The sequence below is a fragment of the Corythoichthys intestinalis genome, chromosome 6 (assembly GCF_030265065.1).
Source record: "Corythoichthys intestinalis isolate RoL2023-P3 chromosome 6, ASM3026506v1, whole genome shotgun sequence".
In the NCBI taxonomy this organism is placed as follows: Eukaryota; Metazoa; Chordata; class Actinopteri; order Syngnathiformes; family Syngnathidae; genus Corythoichthys; species Corythoichthys intestinalis.
In genome coordinates, this window is record NC_080400.1 from 17,175,917 (window position 1) to 17,192,665 (window position 16,749).

At 38.5% G+C, this 16,749-nt stretch overlaps 1 protein-coding gene across 1 annotated transcript; it reads left to right on the plus strand.

Moving 5' to 3' along the window:
- Window positions 1-2: 2 nt before the first annotated feature.
- LOC130917556 (presenilins-associated rhomboid-like protein, mitochondrial) lies at window positions 3-15,419 on the plus strand. The gene is made up of 10 exons (XM_057839101.1): window positions 3-132; window positions 5,957-6,179; window positions 6,264-6,404; window positions 10,144-10,192; window positions 10,285-10,380; window positions 10,468-10,617; window positions 14,236-14,306; window positions 14,382-14,483; window positions 14,568-14,665; window positions 14,765-15,419. Exons 1-10 carry the CDS (start codon window positions 56-58, stop codon window positions 14,886-14,888), a joined length of 1,131 nt encoding a protein of 376 aa, XP_057695084.1. The 5' UTR covers window positions 3-55; the 3' UTR covers window positions 14,889-15,419.
- Window positions 15,420-16,749: the final 1,330 nt, after the last annotated feature.

A 16,749-nucleotide genomic window follows, 5' to 3' on the forward strand; every position in this document is an offset into this window, starting at 1 on the left:
AATAACCTCCCTACACTTTATCATCCCTGGCCCGGAATTGAACAGTGTCTCCAACATGGCGGCGTGGAGAAACTACGCCGTCCTGTTCAATCGGACCGGTGTGGACGTTCTCTGGAGCGTCAGGGGAGGCAGGTGAGAGACGAAGCCGAAGAAAAGGAGGCCCGGTCGGCTGTCAAACAGGCAGACTGTCGCGTGTCTTCACTAGCTTCTTAGAACAGCGGAATTAAAGTGTGCTCGCCAGTTTGCTTAGCCGGCTAAGGATGTCTAGATTGAGAGCTGGCCATGTTTCAAAAGTTACTTTGACATGTCTTAATAGTTTATTAATTATTTCAACGCTATAGGAAAGATTGCAAAAAATAATTTCCCCAATTTTCGCCATTCTATTGCTTCTGTGCATGTTGGAACTCATTCGTTCACCTTGAAAATGATTTTCCACATTTCCTAAATGGATAATTTTCATAATTTCATAATTCCAAGTAATTGTTACAATCGGGAAATGTACACATTTAGCTCATCATTCCATAATTTAAACACAGCCAAACTAGTCCAAACCTTTGAGTTAATTCTTGGAATATTTTTTACATTCCCAAATATTGCGTTGCTTTACATTTTCCATTACAAAATTCTGAATATTTTACACATTTTTCTTCTCATTCCTTATTTTGTCATTGATTGAAAAGTCAGCTTTAATATTTCAAATATTTTAGGAATACAGTATAAGGCATTTAGACATTAGACTAAGTAGTAAATTATTTCAAATTAAATATTTGCCTTCTACTTTTCAACAATCAACTAACGATTATTTTTCTAATAGATTAATCCGATGATTAATTAAACGATTAATCAAATAAGTCACTTTTTTCAATTACCTTCACATTAAACTTGTTGTTTCAGGCATGTAAGTAACAATGAAGACATAATGGATGACCATTTCCTTAAAAAAATAAAATTTGATTACAGCTTCCTGACTTAACTGTAGTCCACAACTGTACTGTTTAAACTTAATTTTTAATAAAGGTTCTAAGTTTAAAACATAAAAAGAATTTTTCAGTACACAAATCATACAAAAGTCCTGCTCATTCAAATAAAAAAAGTGCGACTGATTGACTTTTTTTCTGATATATTTATTTTCTTTAAACAAACTAAACAACAAAATCGAATAAGGAGGAGGCAGACTGCAATGAATCAATTGTCTTTATCAAACAGTTGTTCATAAATGCAATCAAATCCAATTTCAAAGCACACTCTCTTGTATGACAATTTACAGTTCGAATGGGAGCTTGTGTTGAAAGGAAAGTAGGGGAGACTAAGCCAGGGGTGTCTAAACTTTTTGCAAAAGGGGCCAGATTTGGCGTGGTAAAAATGGGGGGGGCCGACCTAGGCTGACGTTCTTTACGTAGAACAATATATTTAAGCAAAATTTAGCAAGCATTCAGTGTGTCACATTTGCTTTATTATTTTTTTAATGAATAATTTCAACAATCTCGCAACTAGTCTTTGTGGCGTTCTCTTTCGAATCTCGGGCTCTTGCGAAATCCTACTGCTGTGAAATTAAACTAGCTTCAAGTTGCTTCAATTTCTCGCTGCGTATCTTCCTTGTAATCTTGTCGTACATGTCAGCGTGTCTTGTTTGGTAATATCGCCTCATATTGAAATCTTTAAAAACAGCGACTGCCTCTTTGCAAATGATGCAAGACACAGTTGTTTCGTATTTTAGTGAAGAAATAGTCCAATTTCCACCTATCCTTGAAGCGTCGGCCGTCACAGTCAACTTTCTTTTTTTTGTTGATTGTCGTCATTTTAGAAAATGGAAGTAATGGGTCTCACGGAGTAATGTTGCTTAGCCCTTAAACACCTGCAACATGAAGCAATTATCAGAGAATCCCAAAATTTGAAAAATAAGGTCCTAATGAAACCTATTTTTCAAATTTGTAAAATGAAAATGTATATGTGTAATAAGCGCTCTAATATCTATAACCCATGTTAAACCTTTTTTTTTTTCATGGAACCTGCAGATGCATGTGTTGACTTGCATCCACCATTTTTTCTTTCCAAAAAGAAATGTCAAAATTCTAAATTAGTCTCAAAATCATGAAATTTTAGGTATATCAAATGCGATACATTTGGCAATAAAGGGTTAAAGTGCTGCTGCCTTTTAGTGGGTAAATGAGGAGCAGCATTTTGTGTGTAAGCTACTTCATATGCTGGTTGCAGTACTGCTGACCAATTTATTAAGTCTGCGTGGGCCAGACGTTATTGATTTTATGACAAAGACTGGGGGCCGGATGAAATTTGACCACGGGCTGCATTTGGTGCCCCCGGACTTTGGACATGTCTGCTCTAAGCTGTTATTTGAATTAGTTTGCGTGTGTGGTTTCTTTATAAAAAGAAATGATACTTTACAATCTAACAATAACTCAAGTGCTAATATGCTTCTCCAAAACACAATACAGACACTTAAGACACTCATTAGCATATTTGCTAACTTGCTTAGCGCTCTGTGCTACGTAGTGAAGTCTCATCAACAAAAAAATACAAACAATACAATTGGCTTCATTTACTCACAGCTGACAGAGGCACACTGGATCTAACAATACACAAGACGGTCTAACTCTCGACACTTTGTAAAGTTATTGATTCAGCAACCCAACCTGAGTGTAGCAGACGAGCAGTGAACTCTCTCTCTCTTGCTCGAAACTGTGATGTGTGCACACAGCCTAACATTACAAAGACCCAAACGGGACTGCTCATTGCTGCCGGCAAAAATCGATTATCAAATGCGTTGCAGCCTTAAAGACAACAATTTAGAGCTGAAACGAATACTCGAGCAACTCGAGTAACTCGAGTTTAAAAACTGATCCGAGTAATTTTATTCACCTCGAGTAATCGTTTATTTTGACAGCTCTAAGCATCACGTTTTGCTCGGACTACTTTTAATGCGGGACAACGCGCTGGTGTCACGTGCGTAGAGGAAGAAGCAAAAAAAAAAAAAACTTACTGCAGCCGACAACCGCTACAAACGACGCCGACGTTGCTAAATACTAGCCCGCACATGCTACGTTAGTTGCAGGTGGCGTCCAATGAGTCTCATAGAGATCACATGTATGTTGAACTAGATGCACAATGACAGACTAGGCCGCGTCTGGGCAGCGTTAGCAAACAGCCGCCATCTTAAAGCAGTAGAGCGCTAAGCGCTAATAAAGAGCGCTAAGCGCTAATATATAAGATTAACGTTACTGTCACTACTAGCTCACCTTACGTTAGCCCTGCGGAGGGCTAGGTTTCAATTAATTAAGACCACTTTCGATGCGTGGCTAACGTGTCTTACATACAGGCTTTAACATAACATAGCGTTGTGGAGTGATGAGGGTGTCAAATAAAAACTCAATAATGCTAACTATCAATTTTAGCTCAGTAGTCATTGCTGGATAAAACACCAAGTAGCACTAGTCCCTAATGTGCTCCAATACAGCCTGTATCATACATTTATTTTGAACAGTGCAAAAACTCAAAATCCTATCAGGACTTACAGTTTAGACTAACTTAAAACTTAACTAGAACTTAAAAATGGCTTGACACAAATAGAAATTCATTTGAAAAACGTGGGAAAAAATCCTAACTTTTAAGTTATGTGTGTTATCAAGCGTAAAGGCATTTTTAGGTGTGTATATACTTTTTTAAAATAAGATCTAAAGGTTTTTTTGAGTGAAAGCAGTGAATTAGTCATTTTTTAAAATTCTAGTTACATCTGAGATGCAATTGTTGGCTGTTTTCAACAATATACATCAAAAATAAAGACATTGATTGACTGAAAATGATAAAATGTCTTGTTTTCTCATGTATATCTATAATTGCTCTTCACCTGAAAATATATTTGTTTTATCCGATTACTCGATTAATCGATAGAATTTTCAGTCGATTACTCGATTACTAAAATATTCGATAGCTGCAGCCCTACAACAATTGTAAACATTTTGTCGCTGTCATGTGAGTATGAAAATACACAACACTTTTATGGTCATAATGATCACAAATTTCCATGACCAAATGCTAGCTGGCTAATGAGCTATCAGAGAACAAGAATGGATGTATTTTTAGTGATCAACTGATCATCGATCCCCCAAAATTTATGAAATAGTCCCCGATTGATCGGTGATGATCAGTGCATCTTTAGTTCTTTGTCATGTTATCTGCTTGGAATATGCATGTTTGCGCTTGAGTACCTTGCGAAATCCCATGATAATTACACTGCTGGCCAAAAGTATTGGCCCCCCTGCAATTCTGTCAGATAATGCTCAATGTCTCCTGTAAGTTGATTGCAATTACAAATGCTTTGTTAGTAAGATCTTCATTTATTGTGCTTGCAATAAGAAACACAAAAGAGATTGGGAAAAAAAACGGAATCGTTATCATTTCACACAAAACTCCAAAAATGGGCCGGACAAAAGTATTGGCACCATTTGAAAAATCTTGTGATGCTTCTCTAATTTGTGTAATTAACAGTACCTGTTACTTACCTGTAGCACATAACTGGTGGCGGCAATAGCTAAATCATACTTACAGCCAGTTAAAATGGATTAAAGTTGACTCAACCTCTGTCTTTGTTTGTACCACATTGAGCATGGAAAAATGAAAGAAGACCTAAGAGCTGTCTGAGGACTTGAGAAGCAAAATTGTGAGGAAGCATGGGAAATCTCAAGGCTGCAAGTCCATTTCCAAAGACCTGAATGTTCCTGTGTCAACCGTGCGCAGCATCATCAATAAGTGTAAAGCCCACGGCGCTGTGGCTAGCCTCCCTAGATGTGGACGGAAAAGAAAATTTGACGAGAGATCTCAACTAAAGATTGTGCGGATGGTGGATAAAGAAACTCGACTAATATCCAAACAAGTTCAAGCTGTCCAGCAGTCCGATGGTTCAACAGTGTCAACTCGTACTATCCGTCGGTGTGTGAATGAAAAAGGACTCTATGGTAGGTAATCCAGGAAGACTCAAATTCTGACCCAGAGACATAAAAAAGCCAGGCTGGAGTTTGCCAAAACTTACTTGAGAAAGCCAAAAATGTTTTTGACGAATATTCTGTGGTCAGATGAGACAAAAGTAGAGCTTTTTGGGAAAATGCATCAACATAGAGTTTACAGGGGGGAAAAAAGCACGGCCTTCAAAGAAAAGAACATGGTCCTCACAGTCAAACATGGCGGAGGTTCTCTGATGTTTTAGGGTTGCTTTGCTGCCTCTGGCACTGGACTCCTTGACCGTGTGCATTGCATTATGAAGTCCGAAGACTACCAACAAATTTTGCAGCATAATGTAGGGCCCAGTGTGAGAAAGCTGGGTCTCCCTCAGAGGTCATGGGTCTTCCAGCAGGACAATGACACTTCAAAAAGAACTAGAAAATGGTTTGAGAGAAAGCACTGGAGACTTCCAAAGTGGCCAGCAATGAGTCCAGACCTGAATCCCATAGAACACCTGTGGAGGGATCTGAAAATGGTGGTTTTGAGAAGGCACCTTCAAATCTCAGAGACCTGGAGCAGTTGGCCAAAGAAGAATGGTCTAAAATTCCAGCAGAGCATTTTAAGAAACTCTGTAATGGATACTGGAAGTAGTTGTTCGCTGTTATTTTGTCTAAAGGTTGTGCTACCAAATATTAGGCTGAAGGTGCCAATACTTTTTGTCCGGACCATTTTTGGAGTTTTGTGTAAAATGATAATGATTGAATTTTTTTTTCATTCTTTTCTGTTTTTTTTTCATTGTGTGCAAAATAAATGACGATATTACTACCAAAGCATTTGTAATTACAATCATTTTCTGGGAGAAATTGAGCATTATCTGACAGGATTGCGGGGTGCCAATAATTTTTAGCCAGCAGTATATCCCTTGTCTTTTTTTTTTGTATACACTGGTTTCTTTGTGCATTCAAAAAAAAAAGTTTTTGTGTTGTTTTCTGCATTTGTGTAGCAGGTGGACACAAAACTTTCAGCAGCGTTCCGGCTTCCGAAAGGTCGCCAGGAAACCTGAAAGCAAAAAAGTGGAGGATGAACTCGGACACTTAGACTCGTCGGAAGTGGCGTCCAACCGGCAGACGTCAAGCCCTCATTGGGCATCAGCGCCTCCCCCTCCGTCGTCAGGCTCGCCACGAGCCTTCGGACGTCTGGTGCGCCCGCTGCTCTTCACTGTGGGGGTAGGTAGCGCTACATAATCAAATACGGATATATTTCAGAAAATAAGTCGTAGAAGAACTAGTAGTGTGCTGACTTCCTGTCAGTTTACAGGCTGCTCCTTTGGCTCAGCGGCTATCTGGCAGTACGAGTCGCTCAAGTCTCGCGTGCAGAGCTACTTCAACGAGCTACGAGCCGATTGGCTGGAGAGGGTGCGGCCGCAGAAGCGAGGGGACGTTCGTAAGGAGGTGAGCCTGTCGACCAATTGACGCCCGGACCCCCCACTCAGATCAGTATTGTTTTTGGCAGATGAAAACATTATTAAGACAATTTCAAACTAGGGGTATGCCATCTTGGGCACCCCATAATTCGATTCGATTCAATTACGATTCAGGGTGCTACGATTCGATTATTGAACGATGATCACAGTATTGACTATGATCACGATTATCACGATTATCGATGTGTCATACATTACTGATTAATAAAGTAGCCAAACAAATTTAATTTATGTCCATTAATTATTTAAAATATCCTAATGATTCAACAGGAACAATGGAAACATGCCCATACAACAAAAAGCTGCCCTTAAACTGCTTTTTTTTTTTTTTTTTTTTTCCCAAACACAAGAAAGTGCAAAAATATTAACCATTTTTAAAGGCAGTACTTACAGTATTCCTCAACATGCATATACAACAAGAAGGTGCAAAAACCTCAGCTGTTTCTAAGACAGTACTTATTTCTCTCAACAATACAATAAAATTTACACCGGTGGAATGAATTCCACATTTTCTGGAAACAAACAATGTGTCTTGAGAAATAAGGCTTCTTTTAACCAATATACTTTGTTTTCACAGATTTTTGTTCCATTTCACATGTTTGTAGTGTTACCGCTGTACTTAATCCTGTTTTTAAACGATCTGCATCTGGAGCAATTTTTGGAGACCAACAAACAACGCACAAATGGACATAGAAATACTAGGGCTGTCAAAATTATCGCGTTAACGCGCGGTAATTAATTTTTTAAATTAATCACGTTAAAATATTTGACGCAATTAACGCACATGTCCCGCTCAGACAGTATTCTGCCTTTTGGTAAGTTTTACAGCAAGGTTTTTACTGCTGTCTAACAGCGAACTCTTGTGGTCGCTTTGCGACATGGTTTATTGCTTTCTTGCCAGTTCACTATGGCTGCACGACATCTCGGGCTGACGCCTCCATTGTAATGTTGTGCTTATATGATCCTTGGACAAGATTTGTCCGTAAGTATGGGTGTTGTAAAGAATGTAAATATTATGTTAGTAAGCGAAATGTTATATTTTTTGTATGAGACGCTTTTTGTTTATGTTTAGTGAACCTGTATAGCGTGCTAAGCTAACGTTGTTGCTAATTCAATGCTTGTGTACTTTTTTTTTAGGTTTCACTACGGTCTAAAGAGGACAGTGGTTTGAGGCCATTTTATTAATAAATCAGATGAAAAAGGAAGAAGTCTGATTATTAAGGCGTCGTTCACTAGCTGTCTAGCTTTGGAAAAAGTAGACGCTTCGGAGTGAGGACAGCATAGACAGATTTAAATGACAGAGTGAAATGCCCACTACAGTCCTTATGTACCGTATGTTGAATGTATATATCCATCTTGTGTCTTATCTTTCCATTCCAACAAATTATTTTACAGAATATATATATAATTTACAGAAAAATATGGCATATTTTATAGATGGTTTGAATTGCGATTAATTGCGATTAATTACGATTAATTAATTTTTAAGCAGTAATTAACTCGATTAAAAATTTTAATCGTTTGACAGCCCTAAGAAATACATGTTAGCAAATTTGCTGATTAGCTTAGCGCTAGGCGCTAACTGTTAACATTTCAAAAACAACAATAATAAAGGCTAAACAGTCGGACACTGGACTTAGCAAAACACTAGGGACTTTTTCCTATTAACACGACTTGAACCTTACACAACTTAAACTTGACAACTTAAAGACAAGGAGTAACGAACTACAGTATCTCTTTTCCCAATTACTCACTCTCCCCCTATCAGTAAATGGTAAATGGAGAAGTAACGTTCCTATAGAAAGGCACTGCCCCCTGGCGGCCGGTTGCATTCTCTTCACAGCCAACGTTGTGCGTGCGTCTGTTAAAGGTGTCCGGACGGTAGACGTGTTTTGAATTTCTGTCCGCTACAAGCGGCTCTCATAAAGTTATTAGGGAAAAATCCTCGTTTTTGAACATCTATGAATCGTAATCGACTCGTCACGTGTCTGTCGATGCATCTAATAATCCATTTTTTGGATCATCTTTATTTCAAACTATCGGCAGCCTACTGTGAAAGTTTCAGCAGCAACCGTTTCATTGTGTAGGTGAGAGGGAATTTTTCGGCGAAAGTGAGCGGTGTGCAGCCGTTTTGGGCAGAACTGCAAGTTTTAATGAATTTGTGCCAAGAGGCTGGGCCCAAAATAGAGCCTTGCTCTATTTTCAGAGTGCCGCCGCGCTGACGTCAACGCATCCAATGGCAGAAGGGCGTACGTATATCTGTGCTATCAGGCTTTCAGACACTCGTCTTAATATTGTGAAAGTGCAACAGAAAAATACACATATTCAATACTATACAACAAACTGCACCATACACTTATATACACAACTATTATATGTATAGCATAGCACACTAGCTTGAGCTACTAAAGCATTGGCTGACTTCTATAACACGACAACTTATGAAGTTCTGTACATATGACCCTTCACCACAGAAGTAAACATATATTGCACATCTACAGTGCCTTGCAAAAGTATTCGGCCCCCTTGAACCTTGCAACCTTTCGCCACATTTCAGGCTTCAAACATAAAGATTTTAATTTTAATTTTTTGTCAAGAATCAACAACAAGTGGGACACAGACTGCTGTTCACAAACACTCTCCATTCAACCTCACTGAGCTCGAGCTGTTTTGGAAGGAAGAATGGGCAAGAATGTCAGTCTCTCGATGTGCAAAACTGACAGAAACATACCCAAAGCGACTTGCAGCTGTAATTGGAGCAAAAGGTGGCGCTACAAAGTATTAACGCAAGGGGGCCGAATAATATTGCACGCCCCACTTTTCAGTTTTTTATTTGTTAAAAAAGTTTAAATTATCCAATAAATGTTGTTCCACTTCACGATTGTGTCCCATTTGTTGTTGATTCTTGACAAAAAAATTAAATTTCATATCTTTATGTTTGAAGCCTGAAATGTGGCGAAAGGTTGCAAGATTCAAGGGGGCCGAATACTTTTGCAAGGCACTGTATATGTTATACTAAACAAAAAATACTTACCGACATACATTTCCGAGGCGGAAACGTAACGGTAAGGCAAGGTTGTCAATGCTACCGCTAGACACCGCAATGTGTAAGTGAATGAACCAAACTACCGTAACAAAAAATAGATGCAGCGAATTATTCTGACCAGCAGGTGGGAGCAATGCCCCGCAAATAGTCAACTGATTTCCCATACTAGAGTGTAAACTGCAAAGCAAGCACAGTATACAGTGGGGAGAACAAGTATTTGATACACTGCCAATGGGAAAAAGTGTGTCAAATACTTGCTCTCCCCACTGTATATTATCGGTCCTATTACTAATATTGTTGGATTATTTGGGATGACGTCATAATTCCTATTATCGGACCGATAATTACCGTACACCAGTAATTCCGACTTTTGCAGAAATTCGGGTTACTTCACCAGTGTAGGAACAGAACTCGTTCTTCACCCGGGGAGTAAATATACTTGCCGCTTTTCACTTCCTGACAGTGTCTTCGTCAGGCTACGTGGCTCCTCCCGTTTTGCGCTTGCTGTGGACTGCTCTTCAAGCTGGGCTGATGCTAGTGTGAAAAGGCCTTCAGTTTTATTCATATTTTGGTCATTAGTTTGCCTGTGCAGTTATGTATTCATTTCTGTCTGTCTTTCAGTCTGTATCTGTATGTAATCAATTAGCGGTTTGTATTTCAGGTCAACCATTGGTGGAACACTTTGAGTGAGGGACAGAGGACGGTAACAGGTGAGCTGACTGCTCGCTATACGTCATGAACATTGGGTTGTACTTTCACTTCATTCTCCGTAGAGCTGATTTCCACAGTGTTTTTCCCATAGCTATTCTGGCCGCCAATGCCGTGGTGTTCTGCTGCTGGCGAGTTCCACGTCTGCAGCGCTCCATGTTCAAGTATTTCACCGCAGACTCCGCCTCCAGTCAGATAAACATCATTATTGGCACTTTAAAAGATTAATAAACGACATATTTGTTTTGATGTACTGTGCATGTGTGTTTGATTCCAGGGACGTTGTGCGCACCCATGGTGCTGTCCACCTTCAGCCACGTGTCCTTCTTCCACATGGCCGCCAACATGTACGTCCTATGGAGCTTCTCCACTAGCGCCGTCTCCATGTTGGGAAGGGAGCAGTTTGTGGCTGTCTACTTGTCAGCTGGTAAAAAATCCAACACGCACGTTGTTTAAAAACTTCTCAAATTGTCTATTTTGAGACTCTTAACAGTTAATATATTCCACTTGCTGTACTTCTCAATGAAAGAAGACCAATTTCACTTATTATTATTCAAAATTAACATGCAAACATCTGATATTATGATGGGAAACAATGATAGAAGTTACATAGTATTTATAAGCATTTATCCTGTGCATCGTTTTTGGTTCAAATTAAGATTGCCATGTTTAATTGGCTGATCAAAAACTATTATTAAATTTATTACCAACTACAGTGGTATGCAAAAATTTGCACGCTCCTGATAATTAAAAAAAAAATTCTATGTATATCACTAATTGTTTGGATAAACTTTTCAGTTAAATATATCATATAGCAGATGAACATAGTAATGTTTGAGAAGTGAAATGAAGTTTATAGGATAGACGGAAATTGTGTAATAATTATTTAAACAAGAATAGGCCGGTGCGTAAATTTAGGCACCCTCTAACTACTAATAATCAGTATCGGTCCTGAAAAAAACATATTTGTCAATCTCTAGTTTATATCTTCATTTTTCTTGGGTTTGTTTCTCTTTTCAATTAAAAAGATGAAGCCAAAAATGGGGAAAATAATCTTCAGAAGTGTTAGGTACAGTGGAAGCTACAACGTGGGATTGAAGCTTTTCTGCAATTTTCCAATTAAAAAGAAATCTCCAAATCCTCTATTTTGAGCTTTGTAATAGGACATATTCATTGAAAGCACAACCACCAAATTTTACACAATGTGCTTAAATATTTTTTTTTTTTAATGTGTAAAATAGATTAATAATTCCTGTATATATTTATATATTTGATGTATGAATTATTACAAATTTAAACCCCAAAAAAATGAAAGCAGAGGAAAAAAATTGTGGCTCATAGTCCAGAAATTACACAATTTTTGTGTATTAAATACAATGTAATTGAATGTAAAAATAAAAATTTCTCCTTTTTAAAATTCCTAAGTCATATTTTGAATTAAAAAAAAAAAAAATACAGTGAACCCGCGCTACTTTGCGCTTCAAACTTCGCACCCTCAGTCCATCGCGGATTGTTCTTCAATTTAAAAAAAAAAAAAAAAAAAAAAACAGATGAGCTGTCCCGAGCCAATCGCGTCGTCTCACTCTCCCTCCCTCTCCCTACTCTTTTTTGGTCAGGCAGTGAGTGCACTGGCGTTGCTTATTAAGGTAAATGAGGGTTGACAGACGTTTCATGTTTGAAGTTCGCTTCTCCGGCAAGATCAAAGTGCCGCATGTGTCAATCATCATTTAACTTAACACTTGCTGTGGCAACTTATTGAGTGTGAGGGAACATCTTGTATTTGAGTGGATTCATTCAATGAAGCATTTAATAAAACCAAGCATTTTTCTGCTTTATTTGTGTTTAAAAATACTTCGATGGAATAGTATCATGTTTAAAACTTATCATAATTATTACATTTGAAGTGCTTGAAAACCATTTATTAAAATATTGATATACAATTTTTTTTTTTTATTATTATACTTTGGTGTAAAAACATTTAAAACATGTCTTGGATATATATATACAGTGATCCCTCGATTTTCGCTGTTAATTGGGACCAGAACCCGCTGCGATAAGTAAAAACCGTGAAGTAGCACCCCCACCCCACCCCCCAACCACCCCCCAAAAAATTCAATGTATTTATTCTAGGGCTGTCAAATGATTAAAATTTTTAATCGAGTAAATCACAGCCTAAAAATTAATTAATCGTAATTAATCGCAATTCAAACTATCTATAAAATATGCCAACTTTTTTCTTTAAATTATTGTTGGAATGGAAAGATAAGACATAAGACGAATATATGCATTCAGCATACTGTACATAAGTACTGTATTTGTTTATGGCATTAACATTATTAACATTCTGTTAAAGCGATCCATGAATAGAAAGACTTGTAGTTCTTAAAAGATAAATGTTAGTACAAGTTATAGAAATTTTATATTAAAACCCCCCTTAATGTTTTCGTTTTGATAAAAGTTGTAAAATTTTCAATCACAAAATAAACTAGTAGCTCGCCATTGTTGATATCGCAGAGCGGTGACGTCACATGTACTCCCTGCCGTTTTTCCACAGTGTCTTTAACTACGTAAGGTAGTGATTGAAATACATCACAAGGTGTCAATGGCGAGTTTTAAATTACTAAAGCAAGCCAATGAGTGTGTTTTGTCCCTCGACCGATGCCGTAGTTCCCTGTCACCTTGTCCATCCATTGTACATCAATCATTTGAGTGCTGGCTTTACAACGTATGAGACGTCTGATCGTTTGTATATTGTGACTGAATATTCCCATTCAGTCTATTTGTCGAGCTAAACGACAGCTAAAGTCTGAGCATCATTAATACAGATAGAAGCGCTTTTCTTTTTGTGAACATTATTTTTTTGAGGGATAGGAATATTATTTTTGCTCTGTATTCTGTGCTCAATGTGTGTGAGTACACAAATTGACAGATAGCGAACAACAGAAGCTCCAAAGAGGAATCAGACGTTGAGGCAAAGTTGAATGGGCTTTACTGTAGTCATCAATTCTCTTGACAGGGGCACGTTTCTGATTATTGTAAAACTGAAAATAATAAACATTGTGTCAATAACTTGCACAAGTCACAAAATAACGCAAAGTATTCACAGACGTTTCCATTTGAGCAGTAGCACTGGGCAATTCGTTCACAAGCCACAAACAATTAACTAAATTGCACCATATATGTAAACAAAATGAAATGTACATCACCAATAATTACACAATGCTCATGAATATATACAAAGAAAGAATGCAACTCACAAGCAATGCATGTATAAGAGACAAACAGTGATGAGACAGTGAGAACTGCCCTGAATACTGGATGCAGACATTAGCTGGTCTGTATAGCACTGCATTGGTATGAGTTCGCGTCGACATATAATTACGTCAGCAGAGCATGCTTTTTCTCTCAAATATATTGTTATAATCATTTGTTTCGGATGTACTGTAATTATTTTCTGTATAAAAAATAATTTGGTGTTCAAAAAGTATTTTTTCAAACTTGAGTCTTGAAAAAGAGGGGGTCGTCTTATAATCAGGGCCGTCTTATATTCGGGCTAATACGGTAGTTCTATATGCATGAGATATCTAGGCGTAGTTTGTAGGCTGTCGGCTACAGTCAGGAAATATTGGAGCCGCCTAGCATCACGTTTGCAACAGCAACAACACTTCGCTCTCAGTGTCTGACTTTTCTTGCGTCATTCAACCAATGTAGTAACGCACATTGTCTCGTTGCCGAAACAATGACAAAATCCGAACGGAGAAAAAAAAATTGTAATGCATGAAAACGGCGTACACATTTAAAAATCAGTGCTTGCTTGTACGAATTACGCCGAAACCGTACAACTTGACAGGTATGCTCATAGTCCAGAAATTACACTGTTTTAAACTTAACGTAATGGAATGTAAAACTAAAAAAAAAATCTCATTTTTTAAATTTCTAAATCATATTTTTTAAGAAAAAAAAACTAAATACTCTTTCTTTCTTAGTCCTCAATCTAATCAAATTATCTTATTGAGTTATCCAATGGTTTTGTGTGTTTGCTCAGGCGTCATTTCCACCTTCTGCAGCTACGTGTGCAAAATGGCCACCGGGAGGTTCGGCCCTTCGCTGGGAGCTGTGAGCTACTTCCTGTGTCGTCAAGCCTCATTGCCACAAATACATTATAAATTGGTTGTTTATGTGCATTTTCAGTCAGGTGCCATCATGACCATCCTGGCTGCAGTTTGCACCAAAATTCCTGAGGCCAAACTGGCCATCATCTTCCTCCCAATGTTCACATTTAGTGCTGCCAATGTAAGACTGTCTGTCAGTTCATTTAAAACATGTCTCTCATTGATTCATCTCTATACAGTCTTTCCATCACTTGTATGTGTGCAGGCTCTGAAGGCAATTATTGCCATGGATACAGCTGGTTTGATACTCGGTTGGAGGTTTTTCGACCACGCGGCTCACTTAGGAGGCGCTATGTTTGGCATGTGAGTTCAAATGTGTTCATGCCGCAAAATGCCTGCGTTGTTTTGCCTTTCTTAAAACAGCATTTTGCTTTATTCGAATCTTTCCATTTCCTCCCCCAGTTGGTACATCCTATTTGGCCATGAGCTCATTTGGAAGAACCGGGAGCCTTTTGTCAAGTTTTGGCATGAGCTACGGACAGGTCGCGGTGGCGGAAATGGAGGTGAGCGAGGAGGCTCCGCGTAGGACTTTTGAATGGACTCGGGAACAATTACATATTCCCAATTTGATCAGAACTTATTGTAAACTTGACGGATAGTCACTGTAAAGACTGAGTTTTTCACCTATGACGATTTCAAGCAGTTGAAGTCTTGAAAATAATGTTTTATAATAGGATTACAGTAATAAATGATATCTATTCCAGTTGTGATTGTCTTGCCAGAGCGCAAGAAAAGTCACATGCAAATTGAAGCATAGAGTGAGACTTTTCAACATTATGTAATTTTAACAATTTACTATTAACCCATTGGCTGCCATTGATTGCTCGATCGTCGTCAACGACGGTGAATTCCTGGCGCAGCGCTTTGAGACGATACCCATCGAGCGATATTAATAGATTGACATGTTTTTCCCTGCCTCTTTGTGTTGTTTATGTATTTATGGAACGCCAATAAAGACACATATGAAACCATTTTGAAGAAAGTCTGGTTACTATTGAGATGTGATGGAGATTTGGAGTGAAAGCTCAACTTTGTTCTGGATTCTGTCCTCTATAAAAGAACAGACGAGAATCGTAAATTTATCAAGTGACTTGTTTTTAATACGTGTTGCTGTTTAGTTGATTTTGGACGATTCCTGGGTCACTTCCTGGATGGTTATTTTCGATCAATTCCTAGCAGAATTGTCCGAAATTATTGGGTAGCCGATAAAAGCAATTCAGGTAATATTAACTTAGATTTTTCATGATGGCTTTTGAGCTTATATGCTTATTGCCTGTAAAGTAAATGTAGAAGCTTTCTGCCTTCGTATACAGTGCTGGCCAAAAGTATTGGCACCCCTGCAATTCTGTCAGATAATGCTCAAGTCCTCCCAGAAAATGATTGCAATTACAAATGCTTTGGTAGTAATGTCTTCATTTATTTTGCTCGCAATGAAAGAACACAAAAGAGAATGTGAAAAAAAATTAAATAATTATCATTTCACGCAAAAATCCAAATATGGGCCGGACAAAAGTATTGGCACCCTCAGCCTTATGCTTGGTAGCACAACCTTACAAAATAACTGCGAACAACAATGCTCTGCTGGAATTTTAGACCGTTCTTCTATGGCCAACTGCTCCAGGTCTCTGAGATTCGAAGGGTGCCTTCTCCAAACTGCCATTTTCAGATCTTTCCACAGGTGTTTAATGGGGTTCAGGTCTGGACTCATTGCTGGTCACTTTAGAAGTCTCCAGTGCTTTCCTTCAAACCATTTTGTAGTGCTTTTTGAAGTGCGTTTTGGGTCCTTGTCCTGCTGGAAGGCCCATGACCGCAGGGAGACTGAGCTTTGTCACACTGGGCCCTACATTATGCTGCAAAATTTGTTGGTAGTCTTCAGACTTCATAATGTCAATCACATGGTCAAGCAGTCCAGTGCCAAAGACAGCAAAGCAACCCCAAAACATCAGGGAACCTCCACCATGTTTGACTGTGGGGACCGTGTTCTTTTCTTTGAAGGCCTCGTATTTTCCCCTTTAAACTGTGTTGATGCCTTTTCCCAAAAAGCTCTACTTTTGTCTCATCTGACCAGAGAACATTCTTCCAAAACATTTTGGCTTTCTCAGTTAAGTTTTGGCGAACTCCAGCCTGGCTTTTTTATGTCTCTGGGTCAGAAGTCCTGGGTATCCTACCATAGAGTCCCTTTTCATTCAGACGCCGACGGATAGTACGGGTTGACACTGTTTTACCCTCGGACTGCAGGACAACTTGAACTTATTTGGATGTCAGTCGTGGATCTTTATCTGTAGCAGTAATTTACGGAAAATGTTGCCAATGAGAAGGAGGTAGGTGATGAAGAGGTGGCACGGTGGCTGAGTGGTTAGCACGTCTGCCTCACAGTTCTAAGATCA

Coding starts and splice junctions, on each gene's coding strand:
- LOC130917556 (XM_057839101.1), top strand. CDS start 56: ATGGCGGCGTGGAGAAACTACGCCGTCCTGTTCAATCGGACCGGTGTG. Junction 10,193..10,284: donor GGGACAGAGGACGGTAACAG/GTGAGCTGACTG, acceptor TTTTTCCCATAG/CTATTCTGGCCGCCAATGCC. Junction 14,307..14,381: donor TCGGCCCTTCGCTGGGAGCT/GTGAGCTACTTC, acceptor GTGCATTTTCAG/TCAGGTGCCATCATGACCAT.